The sequence below is a fragment of the Megascapheus bottae genome, chromosome 1, assembly GCF_031878675.1.
Source record: "Megascapheus bottae isolate mThoBot1 chromosome 1, mThoBot2.hap1, whole genome shotgun sequence".
In the NCBI taxonomy this organism is placed as follows: domain Eukaryota; kingdom Metazoa; phylum Chordata; class Mammalia; order Rodentia; family Geomyidae; genus Megascapheus; species Megascapheus bottae.
In genome coordinates, this window is record NC_143509.1 from 39,202,437 (window position 1) to 39,224,257 (window position 21,821).

The 21,821-nt window shown below is 38.4% G+C and overlaps 1 protein-coding gene across 1 annotated transcript in view; it reads left to right on the forward strand.

Annotated features, from left to right (window-relative positions):
• The window catches only part of Usp13 (ubiquitin specific peptidase 13), a 131,021-nt gene that overhangs the window by 25,871 nt on the left and 83,329 nt on the right, over nucleotides 1–21,821 (forward strand). Inside the window, exons 2-4 of the mRNA XM_090342477.1 lie at nucleotides 3,739–3,864; nucleotides 6,747–6,807; nucleotides 20,945–21,066. Of these exons, the coding sequence (XP_090198603.1) occupies nucleotides 3,739–3,864; nucleotides 6,747–6,807; nucleotides 20,945–21,066 (309 nt within the window). The remainder of the gene's footprint in view (nucleotides 1–3,738; nucleotides 3,865–6,746; nucleotides 6,808–20,944; nucleotides 21,067–21,821) is intronic.

The window sequence follows — 21,821 nt, forward strand, 5'->3', positions numbered from 1 at the left end:
TGGCACAGGTCGAAACTTTCTTAAAAAGGATCCAGAAACACAAGAAATCAGAGAAAAACTGGATAAGAGCGAATGCATTAAAATGCAGAGCTTCTGTATGGCAGAGGACATAGTTAGCAAATTAACTAGAAAGCCTATAGACTGGGAGAAGATCTTCACTAACCATACAACAGACAAAGGCCTCATATCTATAATATATCAATAGCTCAAAAAACTGAATCACTCCAAAACTGATCTCCAAAGAAACAACCATCCCATTAAAAGATGGGCCAAAGACTTAAAGAGAGTCTTCTCTGCAGGAGAAATAAGAATGGCCTATAGACACATGAAGAAATGCTCGACATCTTAGCCATAAAAGAAATGCAAATCAAAACAACTCTAAGATTCCACCTCACTCCAGTTAGAATGGCCAAGATCAAGAAATCTAATAAGAACAGATGCTGGAGGGGATGTGGCCAAGAGGGATCACTACTACACTGTTGGTGGGATGCAAAGTAGTTCAACCACTATGGAAAGCAGTATGGCAGTTCCTCAAAAGACTAAACATAGAGCTCTCCTATGACCCAGAAATTTCACTACTTGGCATTTACCCAATCATCTAGAAACAAGGACATATTAAATCCACTAGCATAACCATGTTCATTGCAGCACTATTTACCATAGCAAAGATATGGAACCAATCCAGATGCTCCTCAGTTGATGAGTGGATCAACAAGATGTGGTATTTATACACAATGGAATTCTATGCTGCTGTCAGAAAGAACAGCATTGCCCCTTTTGTAAGGAAATGTAAAGACTTAGACAAAATTATATTAAGTGAAGTAAGCCAGACTCAAAGGAATGTAGGCTCTTGGTTTCCCTCATTTGTCATAATCAGTAGAAACCTTGGGCTCTCCTAGCAGAGAATTACAATAGAACAAAACCTAGATATATAAGGCCATATAGGATGATGCTAAATGAAATGACCTCCAGGATATAAAAACAAAAGCCATATAATGAGTGATTGTTGTCCTTAATATACTATCTTATCTCTTATGTCTTTTGCTGTCTTTTGGTCATCTCATATTGTTACCTTATTTCACCTGGTTATTTGATATACTGTATATTTGCGTATTTGGTTATTTGAAGTCAGATAGGGCAGGGAAGAAAAGATTAGGGGTGGGGGTGGGAGGAGGGAAATAGGGACGAAGACATGAGAAAGGCTATCCATGTTTGTGAAGTAATGCACCTTCTATCTGGTGAATATAATGTAACCCTTGTATTAAGTACAATAAAATATATGAAAAATTGATTATTGCTTTTTAAAATTAATGATCGGAAGTTTAAGAATTATTTTTTTACATCTGAATAAAGCATCATGAGTTTTTTTCCAGTTATGGGGCTTTGAACTCAGGGCCTAGGTGCTGTCCCTTGAGCGTTTTCCGCTCAAGACTTCCCTCTATGACTCTGAGGCACAGATACATCTTCCTACCTGGGCTACCTTAGAACTGTCATCATCAGATCTCAGTCTCTTGAGGAGCTATGATTACAGGTGTGAGCCACCAGTGTGTGGGCTTTTCATGACTGTTTTGATCCTTTCATTTATGTTCTACTTTAAGACAGGGTAAGAAGTGTGTGTGTGTGTGTGTGTGTGTGTGTGTGTGTGTGTGTGTGTGTGTCTTTGTGTGACAAGTCTTAACTATGTATGAAAGGCTGGCCTTGAACTTTCTGGTCAGTGTCATGGTAACAGGTGTGCATGACCATACATGGCTTTCATTGCAAGAAATTTTGTTGATTGTTGGTTAGAAAGTTTGCCAACTTTTTGAAAGTTTTTTTTTTGTATGTTTAGAGGGATGGGTCTACTAAGAGCTTAATAAAATCTAATTCCTTTGATTAAGGATAGCTAATGTTATAGCTTATGTTTACAGAGAGTCTGATAATCAAAGTGAGAGAAAACTGGGATAAAAGTCAAACAGAAAACTGAGTATCTAATTGTGATTGGTATTTTTGACTTCATTTTAGCAATATGTATTTAATTAAATAACATGTGGTTGAAAGAAGTGGATATAGGTAAAAAAGAGACTTTGGGGCTGTGTGAACTTTGGCAAATTACCTATCCTTTGATGTTTAAAAATTGTAAAATTATAAATGTCAATGATAGGAACAATATGTACTAAGTAAAGCATGAAATGACCTATCAGCTCTCTTTGTGTGTGTGTGTGTGTGTGTGTGTGTGTGTGTGTGTGTGTGTGTGTGTCTTTTGTCCCAGTCAAATACACTTGAAAGAACAAAGTAAAAGAAGGATGGATTTATTTTAGCTCACCCTTTCAGATGTTTCTGCCCATGGTTGACTTCCTTCACAGCTGTGGATTATGGGAGGCAGAATGTCATGGTGACAGAATCGTCAGGCTAATCAAAGTTTTTCACACCACAATTGCCAGGAAGAAATGTGGTGGGGAGGGATAAGGAGGGAGAGGTAGAGGGAGAGGAAAAGAGAAAGAGAGGGAAGAGGGAGAGAGGAAGAGGGAGTCAGAAACAGAGAAGGGAGGTGGATAGGGAAGGAGAATCCTTGTGCTGGCTCTTCTCTTCCCCCCCCCCAATATTAGATAGTAAGCTCCATATTCCATGTTGGTCTTCGTTCATTAATTGTCTCAGAAACACCCTCGCAGACATTCCCAGTGGTTGCTTTATTACTCTCCTAGCCTTTCTCAATCCAGAAAATTTTAGTCAATTAACCATTACATAATATGACAACCGTAGGACAACTTTATGTATCCTGTCCTTCCTCCCCTGTCTTTTTCTTCCTGGTGCTAGGGCTGAGTTCAGCTTCCTTTCTCATGGCTGGTGCTTGAGCACTTGAGCCATACCTCCAGCTCTGCTTTTTTAATGTTGGTTTTGTGACTTGAAGTCAGGGTGTGGATGTTGTCCCTGAGCATCTTTTGCTCAAGGCTAGTGCTTTACCATTTGCGCCACCAGCATTTTCTGAATATTTTTTTTTGAGACAAGAGTCTCATGAATTTTTTAACTTAGGATGATTTTGAGCCATGATTCTCAGATATCAGCTTCCTGAGTAGCTAGGATTACAATGATGAGCCACTGACACCCGGCTCCAGCTCTACATTTTTTTGGTTATTTTGAAAACAGAGTCAAATAGATTTTTCTGCCAACACTGGCTTTGAACCATTCTTGTCTGGATTTCAGTTTCCTGAGTAGCTAGAGTTACAGGTGTGAGCCGGTGGTATGCTTCATTATTTATTTTTCCGGTTATTTACTAATTTGCTACAAATTCTTCATGCGTTATCAAGTGAAACAATCAACATCTTTGAAGAACTTTGGCCTGCTTAAAAAAACAAAACTGAAATGTGATGTTTCTGGGGATTTACACTGCTGAATGAAGAGCAAAGATGACATATGGCAGCACTGGATTCACAGCCTGCTATCCACTCTCCTTTACCTACACTCAACCTACCTGATGAGTGAGAGAAGTGAGTTTACTTTCCAGGGCTTTTAGGATTGCACCCGACTGTGTAAGTTGCCCATGTTGGGTAGAGAGAGAATTCAGCTGTCAGGATGGCCTGGAACCCACGGCTGGCAGGGAGCTGCTGCTGTGGGAGGCTGTGGAGATGAGAGAGAGTCGGTGCAGTGACCAGAGAGAACTATGGCCAGGATTTTCCTCATTCACCTTCCTTTTCTTTTTCTACATCTAGAGGGTTGGCCAGGTATGCTCAGCTAATGTATTCTTTTTTTTTTTCCCTCTAGAACTCTGAAGGTGGACTCTATGTATGCATGAATACATTCTTGGCTTTTGGAAGGGAACATGTTGAGAGACATTTTCGGAAAACTGGACAAAGTGTGTACATGCATCTCAAGAGACACATGCGAGAGGTGAGATATCACTGCTGAAGAAGTGAGCTTGTTATCAGCTCTGTGGTGTTGTCTGAGAGTGCTTTATGCTGTAGATTTTGATATGCCCAGGTAAATTTGGATTCTTCCACGATGGGAAGCAGAAACAGCATTATTTGAAGAAATTCATAGGTCACATTCAAACCGGTTATATATCTTAACCACTTTTACTTTTTGTTATCTAGACCCCTGACTGGAGTTTTTAAGATGGCAGGGTTTGACTGATTGGAAACTACTAACTTTAAGTAAAAATATAAAAAAGCACAGAAAATAATACTAAAATTATACTTAAAAGTCAGATGGAAAAGACATATGTATATATATATATACACACACATATGTATTCATGTGTATATATATATATATATATATGTACATACTTTGGTCAGTCATGGGATTTGAACTAAGGACCTTGGCTCTATCCCTGAGCTTTTATCCTCAAGTCTAGCATTTAGCCACAGTCCCACTTTCACCTTTTTTGGGGTAGTTAATTGGAGATTAGAATCTCACAGACTTTACTAATTGGGTAGGCTTTGAATTAAGATCCTCAGATCTCAGCCGCTTGAACAGCTAGGATTATAGGTGTGAGCCACTGATACCAGCTTATCTTTGCTTTTTACTGGATGAAGGCAAATCCCTTCTTGGAATAGTTATACTGATTTATACTCCTATTTCGGCCATATTTGATTTTTTTCAGTTTAGTGATTATAAAATGACATGAGCATTGTCTTCTGTGTGAGTTAAAAAGCTTCTAATATATTTAGTGTTAATTTTGCTTTCCTGTTCTCAGATTGCCTGTTTATATTTTTGAGGTATTTTTTCTTTTTTTCTGGTACTATGAATTGAATTTAGGGGCTGGCCACAGCCTTTTAAGTTTTTACTGAGGGCTAGTGTTCTACCCCTTATGCCACAGCTCTACTTAAGCTTTTTTTTTTTTAAAAAAAATTAAACTGGTTAATTGGATATAAGCATCTCATAGACTTTTCTTCCTGGGCTGGCTTTGAACCATGATACTCAGATCTCAGCCTTGTGAGTAGTTAGGATTACAGGCGTGAGCCACTGGCGCCTGGCTTAAAATGGACATTTGAATCAATTCACTTAGTTAAAAATTCCTGTTGAGATTTTGATTATTCCCTTTGAATTTATAGATGAATGCTCATGTCCTTCATATTTGATAATGTCCAAAATGCCTGAGATGTTTTGCATGTTTTCCTAATATTTCTAGTGCTTGAACTCAAGGCCTGGGCAATGTCTCTGAGCTTTTAGGCTGAAGGCTAGCTCTCTACTACTGGCTTTTTAATGATTTATTGGAGGGAAGAATCTCATGACTTAACTACATGGGCTGACGATGAACTATGATCCTCAGAAGCTTAGATCTCAGCCTCCTGAGTGATTAGGATTACAGGCATGAGCCATAGACACCAGATCAGAAATATTTTTTGAACGACCATTCAAAATCTCTGTCTCTCTGTCTCTCTGTCTCTGTCTCTGTCTCTGTCTCTCTCTCTGTCTCTCTCTCTGTCTCTCTCTCTGTCTCTGTCTCTCTGTCTGTCTCTCTGTCTCTCTGTCTCTCTGTCTCTGTCTCTCTGTCTCTGTCTGTCTCTGTCTCTCTCTCTCTCTCTCTCTCTCTCTCTCTCTCTCTCTCTCTCTCTCTCTCTCTCTCTCTTTCCCTCTCTCTCTCTCTCCCTCTCTCTCCTTCCTCCTTCCTCTTGTCCTTGAATTCAGGGCCTGAGCACATTCTCTGAACTTCTATGCACAAGATTCATGCTCTAATACTTGATCCACAGCTTCACTTATGGCATTTTGGTGGATAATTGACTCCTAAGACAAATTAAATGTGAAGTCAAATTAAGGAAGTGTGAAATGTGTGGTATGGCTGTTTAGGAAAAAAATCTGAGGTTTAGCCTCATATTTATTATAATTATGATATATTATGATATAATATATCATAATTATTCAATGGGAAAGATGTTCACTTACAATTGAAAAAAAAGGTACAGTATAAAAATGGATTTGGCTAACTGAAGCAATAATTATTATAATTCTATTTTTTTGCCAGTCCTGGGGCTTGAACTCAGGGACTAAGCACTGTCTTTGGCCTTCCCTCAAGGTTAGTGCTCTACCACTTGAGCCATAGCACCACTTCTGGCTTTTCTACATATATAGTACTAAGGAATCAAACCCAGGTCTTTGCGCATGCTAGGCAAGCACTCTACCACTAGGGCAAACTCCCAGCACCTATAATTCCATTTGAAAGTAACATTATTTGTATGTGTCAACTGAATGATTTCTTTGATGTCAACTGAGTGTCAACTGAATGATTTCTGTTGATGGATACATATTCATTGCTGAGCACTGAAAATACATGAAGCTTTGAATGGCAGCCTAGCTACCTAGTGCTAGGCTGAAAAGATCTGGAAAAGTCGGACTGAATCTTGATATGACCAGAATGCCAGTGACTCTTTTATGGCCATAGTGACGAGCACCAAGCAGTGACACCCTCTTGAGTAAGCCAGGGACAGATCCCTTACATTCTGTCTTTTTCCTCGAGTTTGTACTCTGGTGTAGATTTTGGCCATTGTGGGAGCATGTGCTAATTGAAATGTCAGCATCTACGGTACCTTCATGACTGGTTTCTGAAAATGCTCTTGTCATAACTTGGTGAACATGATCAGGAGACGCAATATCATGGGCCTGGCTCCATTTCCTGTTTATTCTGGAATTACAAGTTCTGTGTATCCTGTACTCCAAAATAAACTATAAAAATCAGGAACATCTTTGAAACTGGGAACCTTCGCCATGTACATGTCCTTCTCAAACTGTTTTGTAGGGTGTATTTTAATGGTCTTTTGTTTTCTTTTCAGAAGGTAAGAGGGGCATCTGGTGGAGCTTTACCAAAAAGGAGGAATTCCAAGATTTTTTTAGGTATGTCAGTAGTTTTCAATGATGTCCCTAGATTTGTGTGTGTGTGTGTGTGTGTGTGTGTGTGTGTGTGTGTGTGTGTGTGTTCATGTGCTTGTCTGATTTAGGTAGTAATAGACTCCTTATTGCTTGATTATTGAAGAGGTTTACATTGAATCTTAGTGTACTTTATTTACTACTGGTGAAAGTTGCTTTGAGCAGTCTTGGTGGGATTTAGTGCTTTGAAGCAATTGTGCTAAAGCATAAATGTGATCATGCTTTTGGTCTCTTTTTGTTGACCTTAGAGAACAGCACATATTTTATTATTGTAATTTATACTTCATTGTTTTATTAGGCAAACTGCAGTTTTTATTGGGATTCACCAATTTTTCTACTCTTGTTCTTATTTTAGTTACAGGATCTAAAGTAGGATCGTATACGTCATTTAGTTTTCATTTTATCTTCACCTTTTCATATTTATAATAGTTCCTTGGGCCTTGTCTTTAATATGGTGACACTTTCAAAGAATATTGGGCAGTTACTTTGTCATATCTTCTGTAATTTGGATTTGTCTGGTGAAAAGAAAAAAAAGCTATGCATTTCTGGCAAGAATGCCACAGGTAGTGTGTCGTTGATGCCTGATACCTGGAGGAAGTGATGAGAAATGTCTTCATATTGTGATGCTGAATTTGATCTCTTGTTAAGGTCATATCTGCTGGGTTTCTGTACTGTAAAGTCATAGTGAAGTAATAAACATCTTGGGAGTGTTACTTTAAGATTAGGGCAGTGCCTTTTTTTCCTCTGCAGAATTTAGCTGATTAATTTTAGTACCTGTCAGTGGTTCTTGCTTGCAACAGTTATTACTGTGTTGTTTTTCTAATGGTGATGGCTTCCCTTATCCATTCTTCCTTGTGTAAATGATTACTGATTTCTAGACTCTGTAATTATGGCTCTTTTTGTGTTAAGCTTCTGATATTATATTCCCAAGAGAAAAAATAGTTTGACATTGTTTGACCAAGCAAGTTTTTAATCTTTAAAATCTAAAGAAAATTTAAAAAATAAAATCTAAATCCATTTACATAGTATAATTTCATACCAGTAAAATCATGAACATATTATTTTACATACATATGTATGTGTTTCTTTTTTTTTTTTGCCAGTCCTGGGCTTGTGCTCAGGGCCTGAGCACTGTCCTTGGACTTTCTCAAGGCTAGAGCTCTACCACTTGAGCCTCAGCACCACTTCCAGCTTTTTTCTATGTATGTGGTACCGAGGAATCGAACCCGGGTCTTCATGCATGCTAGGCAAGCACTCTACCACTAGGCCAAACTCCCCGTCACATATGTATGTGTTTCTATATAAGCCTTTATGTCTATGTCTATGTGTGCATGTATGCACCCATACACATGCATAGTTGAATAAATCATGCATACCTATACATAACTGGAGAATAGAAGAGTCTCGAAGAAAACATTCCAAATTAATAATGTTGTTTTGATAAGTTTAAAGTTGATAAGTTTAAGGTTAATAAGATTTTATTAGTTTTGCTTATTTACACTTAAGAACTTCTTTTTGTTTGCTTGTTTAAAACAGGATCTTCTTATGTTATTCAGCATTATATGTAGCTTTTTCTTTCCTTTGTCCCTCTCCTTTTCACCTCCTAAGCTCTTCCTGACTTTCAGTCTTTCTATTTCTGTCTCTTTCTCTCCCTCCTTCTCTGTCTGTGATACTAGGTTTTGAACTTTGTAGGTACAGATGCTCTATAGATTGAGCCCTACCTATGGGTCTATTTGCTATAGTCATTTATTTAATTTTTTTTGTGCTGGTATTGGAACTTGAACTCAGAGACTTGTACTCTTGCTTGGATTTTTGGTCACAACCGGCATTTTACAACTTGAGCCATATCTCTAGTGCAACATTTTGATGGTTAATTTGGGATGGAGTCTTGAGAACCTTTCTGCCAAGACTATATTTGAACTGGGATCCTCAGATCTCAGCCTCCTGAGTGGCTAAGAATTGTGTGCTACCTGCTGTGGAGATTTCTCTTGAAAGAGGGAAGGAACAATGGGAAGGTACTGGGAAGTAGCTAGTAGTTGTGTTATAGACATTTTCCTTTCTAAAAGGGACCCTTGAAGTTGATTCTTCATGGAGAGGTGAGTAAGTCAGAGCTCTCTTGCAGTTTTTCTTTGTGCCTAAGTAGAAATGACTATTTCAACAGTACTGTTGTAATTTTCATCCCCTTTTGTGAGTCATAGCTAGCAAATACTTTATCTTTGTAGAGACGTATATTCTATCTACCTGATGACTTTGTGAATGCAGGAGATCATTTATATATACAGGATACTCCAGTGAAGAAAACCTGAAATTTGCTCAGGACATGCAGAGTTCAGGGCTGTATTGTGGATGCTTGATATATATATGTGCAAATCCTGGAGCTTTAACTCAGGTCCTGGGCACATCCTTGAACTTTCTCAAAGCTAGCACTCTACCACATGAGCCACAGCACCACTTCTGGCTTTTTCTGTGTATGTGGTATGGAGGACTTCATGCATGCTAGGAAAGCACTCTACCTGGCCAGGATATATTTTTCTTAAAATATGTCAACACCTCTAATGACATGCTGCCCTCCAACAAATCCAAGATTTTTATTTCATCACTTAAACTCAGTACAGTCACTTTTACCTTGCCATTGAAATACTATTTGCTCTTTAGGAGGCAGATTTTCACAAAAAGAATGGCAGGAAAACAGCAGGTCCCGCAAGGATTTAAATACAACTGGTAACATTTTAAGGCTGAGTACCTCTCTGCACAGACAAAGCTGTGTAATGCACATGCAGGATTCAAAAAAATTGTTTTTGAAATTTCTTTTGATTTTTTTCTTATTCATTAAAAATATAACAAATGCACTAAGTCTGTGAATCGGATGGGCTTACTTAATTCCTTTTCCATTGGTTGAGAAGTGCCATTAAGCAACTGTGGCCTTCACTACTGCATTTATCAGGGACACAATGGCCATCTGAAATGCTGAAGAACATACTAGGACTAAGAACCATCTTGCCTGCCAGTGTTTGTCACTTTTTCTCTCTCTCTTATTCTGCTATTCATCCAAGTGAAATGACCTCAACTGTAGCCACAATTTGTCCACAATTTGTTGTTTTGAATCAGCAGCTGTAACAATTTGTGATTTGAAAATCACTTAAATTCTATACTGCTTTGAATTTAAACAATCTAGGCTGAGTGTATAGCTTATGGACAAAGTTTACAATTTAAAAACATCATCAAATGCTGTGCCACAAAAATCAAATTTCTTTTCCTCCTCTGGCTATCTCCCAGGCATTTGGTTACTCTGTCCAGAGAGACAGTGCTTATGTCACTGGGTGATGATGTACAACTTATCATGGGTGATAGCTGATCCATATACTTTGTATTTAGTGTTCTCCCATGGGCAGTAGGCAGTCAGTACTCTTTTCATCTTGGTCTATGTTGTAAGGCACTCTGCAAGGATGCAGTGAACTTATAGGTACACCTAAGGATATTTTAAATCTTCAAGGCACACTGGTCATGCTTGTAAGTCTAGCTACTCGGGAGGCTGAGATCTGAGTATTGTGATTCCAAGCCAGATGAGGCAGACAAATCCAAGAAGACTCATCTCAATTTTACCAACAAAAAGCCAGAAGTGGAGGTGTGGCTAAAGGCAGAGTTTCAGCCTGGAAAGAAAAAGCTAAGGGTGAGCTCAGCGCTGAGTTCAAGCCTCAAACATCTGCATGCTTGTGCATGCATGCACGCCCCCCTCCCCCCCACACACCAAGAAGGAAAAGACACTCAAAGATTACATTAAATAAGTTTGACAAAACTGTATTATTGGTTTGTCCTTCTTTCCAATGACTTTATTTCTTTTTTTGAAAAATAATTTTTTTGTAATTAATAGAAGGGATACATTATATTTACCAGATAGAAGGTGCATAACTTCACAAACATTGATACCCTTTCTCATGACATGGTCCCCATTTCCCTCCTACCCTCCTCCTGCTTATCTTGATTTCCCCCCTTCCCTATCCAGTTTGAAAAAACCAATTAAGCACATATAAAATATATCAGATAACAAGGTGAATAATTGTAACAATATGAGATAACGAAGGGATGGCAAAAGAGATGAGAGATAACATAATACATTAAGGACAACAATCACTCATTATATGGTTTTTGTTTCCTTATCATGGAGGTCCTTACATTTAGTGTCGTACTGTTTGGTCTAATGTCTCTAGATTTTGCTCTATTGTAAATCTCTGCTAGGAGAGCCCAAGGTTTCTACTGATAATGACAGATGAGGGAGACTATTGGGCCTATGTTCCTTTGAGTCTGGATTACTTCACTTAATATGATTTTTTCTAAGCCAATGACTTTATTTCTTGGTAAAGCCTGTTTTTCCTGATAAGTTAGGAGCCATGTAAAAATTAATGTGGAGAAAGAAATTGGGTGGCAGTGTCCAATGTGGCTTAAGTAGAAGCTGAGCACTGCCTAGCAGGTGCGCCTGTCTCAGAACAGAATAAAACATTTTCTTTCAACATCTGTGTATGAACTCCTCAAGTAGTTACTGAGTTGTTAGACATAAATTCTTTTTTTGCGGGGGGTGGTCGGTCGTGGGGCTTGAACTCTGGTACTGGGTGCTGTCCCTGAGCTCTTCAGCTCAAGGCTACCAACCTACACCTTGAGCATCACTTCCAGTTTTCTAGTGGTTAATTGGAGATAAGAGTCTCATGGTCTTTAGTGCCCAGGCTGGCTTTGAACCATGATCCTCAGATCTCCTAAGTAGCTGGGATTACAGGCATGAGCCACCATGCCCAGGTATATAAATTCTTAAGGGGTTATTTGGTCCTAACTGTTACATAATAGACTGATTTGGCAGTCCTCCTGGTTTAGGGACACCGAGAAACAAACCCCTAAGGGATTAAGGGATGTTCTTTGTTAATGTTTGTAAGTGGAGCAGAGACACTATACATTGGCCTTTAGACAAATAACCTGTAACAGTATGAGAGCTTATGAATGTGAGAAATGTGAGAAATTAGCTGGTGTGAAACATAGTGCTTTATGAGGACAAAGAAAGAAGAGGGAGTCTAGGAATCTTAAAGGGTATCCTGGGGCTTGGATTGGCAACCTGGCCTGTTCTTGTGTGTTTAATAGTAAAAGTTACAAATATATCCAGATGAGTAAGTAGGTGCCATATGCTTTTAATAAAACTGCCACATTGTTGCTATATCATGGAAAACAGTGGTAAGCATTCACATTATTATTATTATTATTATTATTATTATTATTATTATTTTTGTGGGTCATGGGGCTTGATCTCGGCCTGGGTGTTGTCCCTGAGCTCTTCAGCTCAAGGCTACCACCTTACCCTTGAGCCAAGCTGCACTTTCCATTTTCTAGAGGTTAATTGGAGATAAGAGTCTTAGGTCCTTTTGTGCCTGGGATGGCTTTGAACCTTGATCATTAGATCTCAGCCTCCTGAGTAGCTAGAATTACAGGCATGAGCCACCACACCTGGCAAGCATTCACATTTTTCTTTTTCTTTTTCCAATTTTTACAAATAGAGGTAGCTGAGTTAAATTTCTCTTGTGTCTGAGACAGGATGATCAGGGAGTTTAAATTCTACTTTTTGGGGGGAGTGTTTAAACATTCATACTCCATGAGAAACAAAGTATATAAAAGAAAAATCAGGGAATGGGCCTATTTAGAGAATTTCTGAGTCCACAGCGACTAGAAGAATCAAGTAAACTTCCTTCACCATTTCCTTCTGAGACCATATTCTGCGTTCGAGACTCTCCCTGTCAAGTTTATTGAAGTTAGCTGGTCAAATCTTGCATCCTAGGACAGGGCAGTTTGACCCCTGTCTATGAAGTCAGTCCCATAAAGTAGAAGAACTCTGAGCAGGGGATTAAGGTCTGGCTTTTGTTTAGGACTTCATTTCCTCTTACATAGACTAGGCGTCTTCCAGGAAACAGGTCTAGTCCTGGCCACTTAACGCAGGGAGATTCTGGATGTAGAGTTGGGGAACAGACCCCTTTTCATCACAGAGAAGGAGCTTATCTGGGACAGTCAGTTTATAGCCTCAGTGAAAACCATTTGCTGGAATGAGTTGGAGATACTGGTCCTACTTGTCTCCATGCTGTGATTATTCTGTGGATTTTTCAGCTAGACATTTTCAGAGTTGTACAACTTCATTTAGAGAAATGTGAAAAATTTTACATTATATTTATGGCTGTGGGTCATATATATTCAATGTAAATCTTAGTTTTTTTTCCCTTAAAAATAAGATGTAAGAAGCCAGGTGCCAGTGGCTCATGCCTATAATCCTAACTATTCAGGAGGCAGAGACTTGAGGATCACAGTTTGATTGGAGTCTAGGCAAGAATGACTATGAGACTCTTCTCCCCAGTTAACCACCGAAGATCTGGAAGTGGAGCTAATGTCTCAAGTGGTAGAGTGCCAGCCTTGAGTGAAAAATACAAGAGACAACACTGAGCCCCTGATTTCAAGCCCAAGGACCAACCCACACACATACACACACACAAACACACACACACACACACACACACACACACACACACAAAAACAAAAAACAAAAAACAAAAAAAACAACAAACTCAAACATTAGTTATTGGTGCTGGATTAAAAATAAAAGACAAGTATAAAACATTCACTTGATTGAGACTGAATCATAAAGCCTTAGTGTTATAATTATAATAGACACTTTGGCTAGACACTTGTAAATTGTAAAGGAATAGATAGTTAATTATGATTTGGGATGACCTCTGCAGTCAATTTCATTATAATATGGAAGAAAGTATATGAGGGGTAGAGAATAGATAAACATAGCTTCACTTGTTTTATGTTGTTTCAGTGTTTGTTTACCCAATTCATCATTAGACATGGATCTCCATGAGACATACATCATTGCTCATTGTTATTACATCTTACCCACAGGGCCAGCCTTTGCTGTTGAAAGCAGATTTTATTCATTGATTCTCACTATTCTCAAGTGGGTAATTCTTAGGTGAACTTTTAAGTGTCAAGAAGCATAACAACAACAATTCTTTTTGCTTGACAATAAGTTTGCTTTATTAAAGCACAGACCAATGGCAATAAATAAAACAACACAGCAGTTGTTCTTTTATTAGCATAAATGAACTGTATAAAGGAGTTCTGTAGTGACATTTTCATCTGTGCATGTAACATATACTGGGGTCACCCACAGCAAGTGTTTTTGTATTTTTCCTTCACCTCACTGTGTGCTTTTGCTGTTCTGATCCCCCTCACAAATGGGTATCAAGGGTAGTGTTTGCGTGGCTCTGTGCAGGCACTTGAGATGTGGCAGGTAAACTGGCCCTCTCTGAGCTTCCAGTCTCCTCATGCTCATGATATGGAACACCCCCCACGATGCCATGGTGCTCCTGGAACTTATTTCAGCATTGCTCCAGAGCTGGAGGAGCCAGGGAGGAAACAGGTTTTTTGTTTTGTTTTGTTTTGTTTTTTCCATTTCTGGGGCTTGTACTCAGGGCCTGAGCACTGTCCTTGGGCCTTCTCAAGGTTAGAGATCTACCACTTAAGCCATAGTACCACTTCTGGCTTTTTCTGTGTATGTGGTACTGAGGAATCAAACCCGGGTCATTCATGTTAGGCAAACACTCTACCACTAGGCCAAACTCCCAGCTTGAGGAAGCAGTTTTGATTGTCTTAATCATTAGGAACACAAAAAAGGCAACAGAAATGATGATGTCAGTTATTACTGGTAGTGTCCCAGGACACACCAGGTCTGTATCAGAGTGCCTTAGAACTCTGTCTAGTTTAGTCTTCTTAGCAAGCTTGGACTGTTGATGTAATCCTTCATTTACTCGTGGAGAAGGTGAACTTGGAAAGAACTTGTAAAATGTGAGAGCAGGGTTGTTTGAACTTCATTGCTTATTTCTTAATCCATTAAGATTTGAATTAGTATTAAGTGACTACATTTTCTGTAGTAAAGAGCTAGAAAATATTGTTAAAGATATTTCATCTTTTATGAGTTGAAGCTATACACAGAATCAAAAGAGTTGTGCTTTGGTGATCTAATGTTCTGTGCACAGTACTCTTCCTCTGTACCACATACAAAGAATAAGCTAGCAGTGGTGCTGTGTCTTAAGTTGTAGAGCACTGGCTTCAAGCAAAAGAATCTCAGGAACAGTGCCCAGGCCCTGAGCTCAAGCCCCAGGATTGGAGGAAAAAAAAAGAAGACTAAATAAAGTTCCCGTATGACCCAACAATCTCACTCTTGGGCCTTTACCGTAATATCCATAAACAAGGACATACTACCCCTACGAACACAACCATATTCATTGCAGCACTATCTACCATAGCTAAGATATGGAATCAACTCAGATGCCCCTCAGTAGATGAATATAACAAGAAGATGTGCTATACATACACAATGGAATGGAATTCTGTGCTGCCATCAGAAAGGATGGCATTGCCCCATTTGTAAGGAAATGCAAAGACTTGGAAAAAATCCTATTAAGTGAAGTAAGCTAGAGCCAAAGGAACATAGGCTTCAGGGTTTCCCTCACTGTAATAATTAGTATGCATCAAGGATTTTCCTAGCAGAGGAGTGCAATTGCTCAAAAGCTATGTGCATATCACCATATAGGAGGAGCCAAGGCAAAATGAACTCCAGGATAGAGAAATAAGAGATTTGTCCCTGTGATTGTTGTTTCTAATGTACTATGTGAAGTTATTTATTTTTTTGTTTTAATTTTTTATTGTAATTAATAGAAGGGTTACATGATATTTGCCAGATAGAGGGTGCATTACTTCACATACATTGATACCCTTTCTCATGTCTTGGTCCCCATTTCCCTCCCCCCACCCCCACCCTCATCTTGTTTTCCCCCCTTTCCTAGCCAATTTCAAATAACCAAATACACATATATCCAATATATCAAATAAAATGAAATACTGTAACTATAATTCTTAACTATCATGCTACCCCTTCTCTTGTTTTCTCCCTTCCCTATCCTATTTCAAATAAACAAATAAACATATATACAATATATCAGATAACAAGGTAAGATGAGAAATGTCATAGTACATTAAGAACAACAGTCACACCTTATATGGCTCTTGTTTCTATATCTTGGAGGTCCTTCCATTTAGCCTCATCCTATATGGCCTTATTTATCTAGGTTTTGCCCTATTGTAAACCTCTGCTAGGAGAGTCCACGGTTTATATTAACTATGATAAATGAGGGAAACCATTGAGCCTATGTTCCTTTGAGTCTGGCTTACTTCACTTAATGTGAATTTTTTTCTATGTCTTTCCATTTCCTTACAAATGGGGCGATGTCATTCTGGTGGCAGCATAGAATTCCATTGTGTATAAATACCACATCTTGTTGATCCAATCATCAACTGAGGGGAATTTAGGTTGGTTCCATATCTTCCTCAGACCTATTCTTGTGCCAGTATCAAGCTGTTTTGGTTACTATAGCTCTGTAATAGAGTCTAAAGTTTGGTATTGAAATTTCTCCTGTGCTGTTCTTTCTGCTAAGAATCGTTTTTGCTATATGGGGTCTTTTATTATTCCATATAAAATTTTGGATTGCCTCTTCTATTTCTTTAAAGAATGACATCGGGATATTGATGGGTATTGTGTTGAATTTGTAGATAGCCCTTGGCAAGATTGCCATTTTCATGATGTTGATTCTTCCAATCCAGGAACATGGGAGGTTTTTCCATTTCCTCAGTTCTGCTTTAATTTCCTTTTTCAGGAAAGTTTTCTTCAAAAAGTCCTTTACATTCTTAGTTAATTCCTAGGTACTTTATTTTCTTTGAGGCTATTGCAAAAGGAGTTGCTTTCCTGATTGTTGCCTCGATCATCTCATTGTTGGCATGTAGGAAGGCAGTAGATTTTTGAGGGTTAATTTTATACCCTGCTACCTTGCCAAAGTTTCGAATCAGTTCAAGCAACTTGGGAGTGGAGTCTGTAGGGTTCTTTAAAAACAGAATCATGTCATCTGCAAAGAGGGAAAGTTTTACTTCCTCTTTCCCTATTTGGATCCCCTTTATGCTTGCTTCTTGCCTCATTGCTCTGGCCAGGAATTCTAAAACTATGTTAAAGAGGAGTGGAAAGAGTGGGCATCCTTGTCTTGTTCCTGATTTTAGAGAGAATGCTTTTAGCTTTTCACCATTAAGTATAATGCTAGCTGTGGGTTTGTAAAACACAGCCTTTATTATACTGAGGAATATTCCATGGATTCCTAGTTTCTCCAGAGCTTTTAGCATAAAGGTGTGTTGGATCTTGTCAAATGACTTTTCTGCATCTATTGAGACAATCATGTGATTTTTGTCCTTGCTCCTTTTGATGTGATGAATTATATTAATTGATTTGCATATGTTGAACCAGCTTTGCATCCCTGTGATGAATCCTGTTTGATCATAGTGTATAATTTTTTTGATGAGTTGCTGAAGATGGTTGGCCAGTATGTTGTTGAGAAGTTTTGCATCAATATTCATCAAAGAAATGGGTCTATAGTTCTCTTTCTTTGGTGAATCTCTGTCTGGTTTTGGGAAGAGGGTTATAGCGGCTTTGTAGAATGAGTTTGGCAAAGTCTTCGCTTTCAATTTCGTTGAAGAGTTTGAGAAGTATTGGTGTGAGCAATGCTTTGAAGACCTTATAGAATTCAGCTATGAATCCATCTGGCCCTGGGCTTTTTTTGGATGGTAGGTCTCTTACTGCCATTTCTATTTGAGTACTTGAAATAGGTCTGTTTAGTTGGATTTGGTCTTCTTGGTTCAGTATGGGTATGTTAATATTGGCTGGAAATTCATCCATGTTTTCTAGATTCTCAAATTTGTTGGCATAAAGGTTTGAAATGTATTCCCTTTTGATCTGGATCTTGGTAGTTTCTGTCATGATATTACCATTCTCATGTGTGATTTTGTTTATTTGGCTGTGTTCCCTTTTTTTTTTTTTGGTAAGATTTGCTAAGGGTCTGTCAATTTTGTTATTTTTTTCTAAGAACCAACTCCTTGTTTTGTTTATTCTTCCTATAGTTGTTTTTAGACTCCAATTCATTTAATTCTGCTTTGATTTTAATAATTTGCTTCCTTCTACTAGGATTTTGGTTGGTTTGTTGGTCTTTTTCCAAGAGGTTAAGGAGAAACAAGTGATTTGTCCCTGTGATTGTTGTTTCTAATGTACTATGTGAAGTTATTTCTTTACACTTTTTCTTTCCCTTCTGATTTATCCTCTGTTGTTGCTGTATCTGACTTTGGTAGTTGGTGAATTGTATAGAAATTTATTTGTTTTTTTTGAATCAGGGAAGGTAAAGGGAGAAACAAGATGATAAGACAAAGGAAAAAGGATGAAGCAATGTAACAGAGACATTCACAAGACAATATTATGGAAATGAACTTTAAAACTTGTGGGAGAGAGGGAAAATGGGGAGAAAAATCATGGGAAGAGGTACCAACGTTCAAGAAGTAATGTACTCACTACCTTATGAATGTAACTGTAACCTGTCTATACATCACCCTGATAATAAAATAATAAAAAAGAATATACAAAAACTCATTCACCATTTTTCTCTGTTTATTTAAATTTCTTTCCATTGTTTGTCTGTGGGCATTATAAAAAGTTGTCCTTACAGTGACGATCAGTTTTGCATTTTTACCATTAACAGAGCATAACCATTTTCATACTTCTGCATATTCTAAATATTATTTTAATAATATTTTATTAATGATTGGGAGGGGTGGGGGGCAGGAAATGGGGACAAAAACATGAGAAGGGGTATCAATGTGCAAGAAGTAATGTACCTACTTCCTGCAAATGTAACTGTAGCCCTTCTATACATTACCCTGACAATAAAATGAAAGAAAAAGAAAAAAATGACATTTTATTGAGTTAAATATTGTTTTTGGACATTTAGGTTCCAGTTTTTTTTAATTATAGATAATGGGGACATTCAATTTTTGTAATTCTTTAAAATCTGTTTAAATTGTTTTCTTTAAATAAATTTTACTGCTTTCTTTATTTTTTAAAATATAATTTTATTGTTATTATTAAAATGTTGTAGGGAGGGTTATCATTTCATTTGTTTGTTTGTATGTTTTTGCCAGTCCTGAGCACTCAGGGCCTGAGCACTATCCTTGGGGTTTTTCAAAGCTAGAGCTATATACCACTTGAGCCACAGCACCACTTCTGGCTTTTTGTGCGAATGTGGTACCGAGGAAGCAAACCCGGGTCTTCCTCCATGCTAGGCCAGCACTCTATTGCTAGGCCAAACTCCCGGCCTCAGGGATATCATTTCATAAATGTATATGAGTGTATTTTCTTTTGGACAATGTCACCCTGTCCTTTGCCTTCCGCTAGTTTTCCCCCTTCTGTCCCATCCACCAGTTGGATAGTTCATTTTCTATAATGATCCTTCTTTAAAAATTTCTTTTTTCAGTTTAATCTCTTATGGTTATCTAGCAATGTGATTTTGCTTTTTATTTTGGTCTTTCTGCTTCATATTTAGCATATTTTATTAAAATGTTCAGACTTTGTTTTTACTGTATCTTTTGTATTTAATTAGTTAATTAACTTATTTTCTTATGTCCTGAGGCTAGAACCGGGCATTTGAGTACCATCTTTTAGTTTTTTTGTTCAATGCTGGTGCTCTACCACTTGAACTATGCCTCCGCTTCTGGCATTTTGCTGGTTAATTCAAGATAAGTCATAGACTTTCCTGCCCCTATTAGATTCTAACCTCTATCTTCACATCTCAGCCTCCTGAGTAGCTTGGATTATAGGCATGAGCTACTGGTGTCAGCTGTATCTTACTTTGAAATTTTAAGAACAAAAATATACATCAATATATACTAAATTTTTGCTGAAGTCATGTCAGATAACTATAGATAAGTATGCTTTTGGTTGACTGGTCATAGCCCCAGGGCCCAATTACAATAAGTAGCTTTCATTCACCGAGCCCATGTTTCTACATGTGTTTGTCTTCTGTTCGTGTTGGGTTTGTGTGTGAGAGTGGAGTATAAAGCCAAACTACTTTTTGTCACCATAGTTCCAAACTTACAAATACACAAACATGACCTTGATGCTGGCATCCCCATGAATGCAAGACCAAAGTGACTGCGTAAATAATGTGACAAGTGGCTTCCTTGAGGCTTCACCTAACCTTTCGGAGAGATTAACTCAGCACATGGTGAGGACTTGATGGACAACTGGCTGGAGAAACTACTAGTTCCTACTGAGAATTCTCTGTAGCCAGAGGAAACAAGATGCTCGCATGACGGGCATTCCACTCTAGTTTACTGTGTAAAGTCTCAGTGACCGTGAGTGAGAGAGACAGAAATGGATAAGAGTCAGAAGCAGTGATTTGATTTTTAAATAATAGCTGTCATTATCAACTACCTATTTTGTGCCAAGTCTCTTATTTACTGTTTCTGACCTCTTACCTAAATTTTGAGAGATATTCAAGATGAGGAAACTATAGAACTTAGAGTTTATGACTCACCCAAGGTAACATTAAGATTTGGTTTCCATGTTGGACTTAAGTTTCTTTTCTTTTTTTTTTTTGCCAGTCCTGGGCTTGAGCTCAGGACCTGAGCACTGTCCTTGGACTTTTCAAGGCTAGAGCTCTACCATTTGAGCCTCAGCACCACTTTTGGCTTTTTTCTATGTATGTGGTACCAAGGAATTGAACTTAGGTCTTCATGCATGCTAGGCAAGCACTCTACCACTGGGCCAAATTCCTGGTCCCTTAAGTTTATTTACTTTTAAGCAGTCAGTTTGAGTGAAATCAGGCACATGGGCATAATGAACAATCTATTCTTTGCAGAATCTTTATGAATTCAATATCTATCATGCATATCTGTCCTGACTACAAAGCTACATGTTATGACCTTATCGTCTTCATACATCTGTTGCTCTGAATAAACATACAGACTTATGGAAGAGGACAGGGCTGGCAGTTCCAGTTGGGGTGGAGGGCTGGCCATTCAGATTGGGAACTGTAAATGTCATGTCTGCGGTGTCTTGTCCTGTGAATTCCTGGCTTTCTCAGTGCCTGCTGCCTTGATGTGGGATGTTCCTCTCCTCACTTCCTGTTTTTTGTTTTTGTTTTTTCCTCAGATCTAGATACTGATGATGATTTAAATAGCGACGATTATGAATATGAAGATGAAGCCAAACTTGTCATATTCCCAGACCACTATGAAATAGCACTACCCAATATTGAGGAGTTACCAGCCCTGGTCAGTGAGTGTACACAGCTGCTAGCTAGATGTTAGATGTTAGATGTGACTCTGTGTCTGGGGTGTGTGTGTGTGTGTGTGTGTGTGTGTGTGTGTGTGTGTGTGTGCTCTAGAGGAGGGGAGGGCATGGGTTGAATGGGAGAAATGAGAAGACCAAGCATGGAATGAGCATACTGCTTGTGTGACAAGTGTTTCACAAGGTTACAGCTCCAGCATTGTCAGGCAGTCAATCTCCTCTTTCCTATGCCTTGGAGGCTTCACTGCTCATGATTTTAGGCCTCTCCAGGGTGAGCTGATTTCTTTTCTCCTGATCACAGTCTGTTGTTTACTTTTCAAAGTGTGCATCTCACATGCATAGGTAATGGTCCCAGAGACTCTCTTCTGATCAGAGAGAGGACACTATTTTCAATTATTTTGTCCTTCCTCCTAAGGATTTGTTCGGAAACATTAAATATTATGTATTTTTTTTGCCAGTCCTGGACACTGTCCTGGGATACTTTTGCTCAAGACTAGTGCTCTGCTACTTGAGCCAGAACGCCACTTTTGGCTTTTTCTGAGTATATGATACTGAGGAATTGAACCCAGGGCTTCATGCATGCTAGATGAACATTCTACCACTAAGCTATGACTCTAAATATTATAATATTTATAATTATGATATTATAATGCTATAAGGATTTTTTGGCCAATTCCTGGACTTGAACTCAGGGATGAGCACTGTCCTTGGGCTTTCCTTGAGGCTAGCACTCTACCAC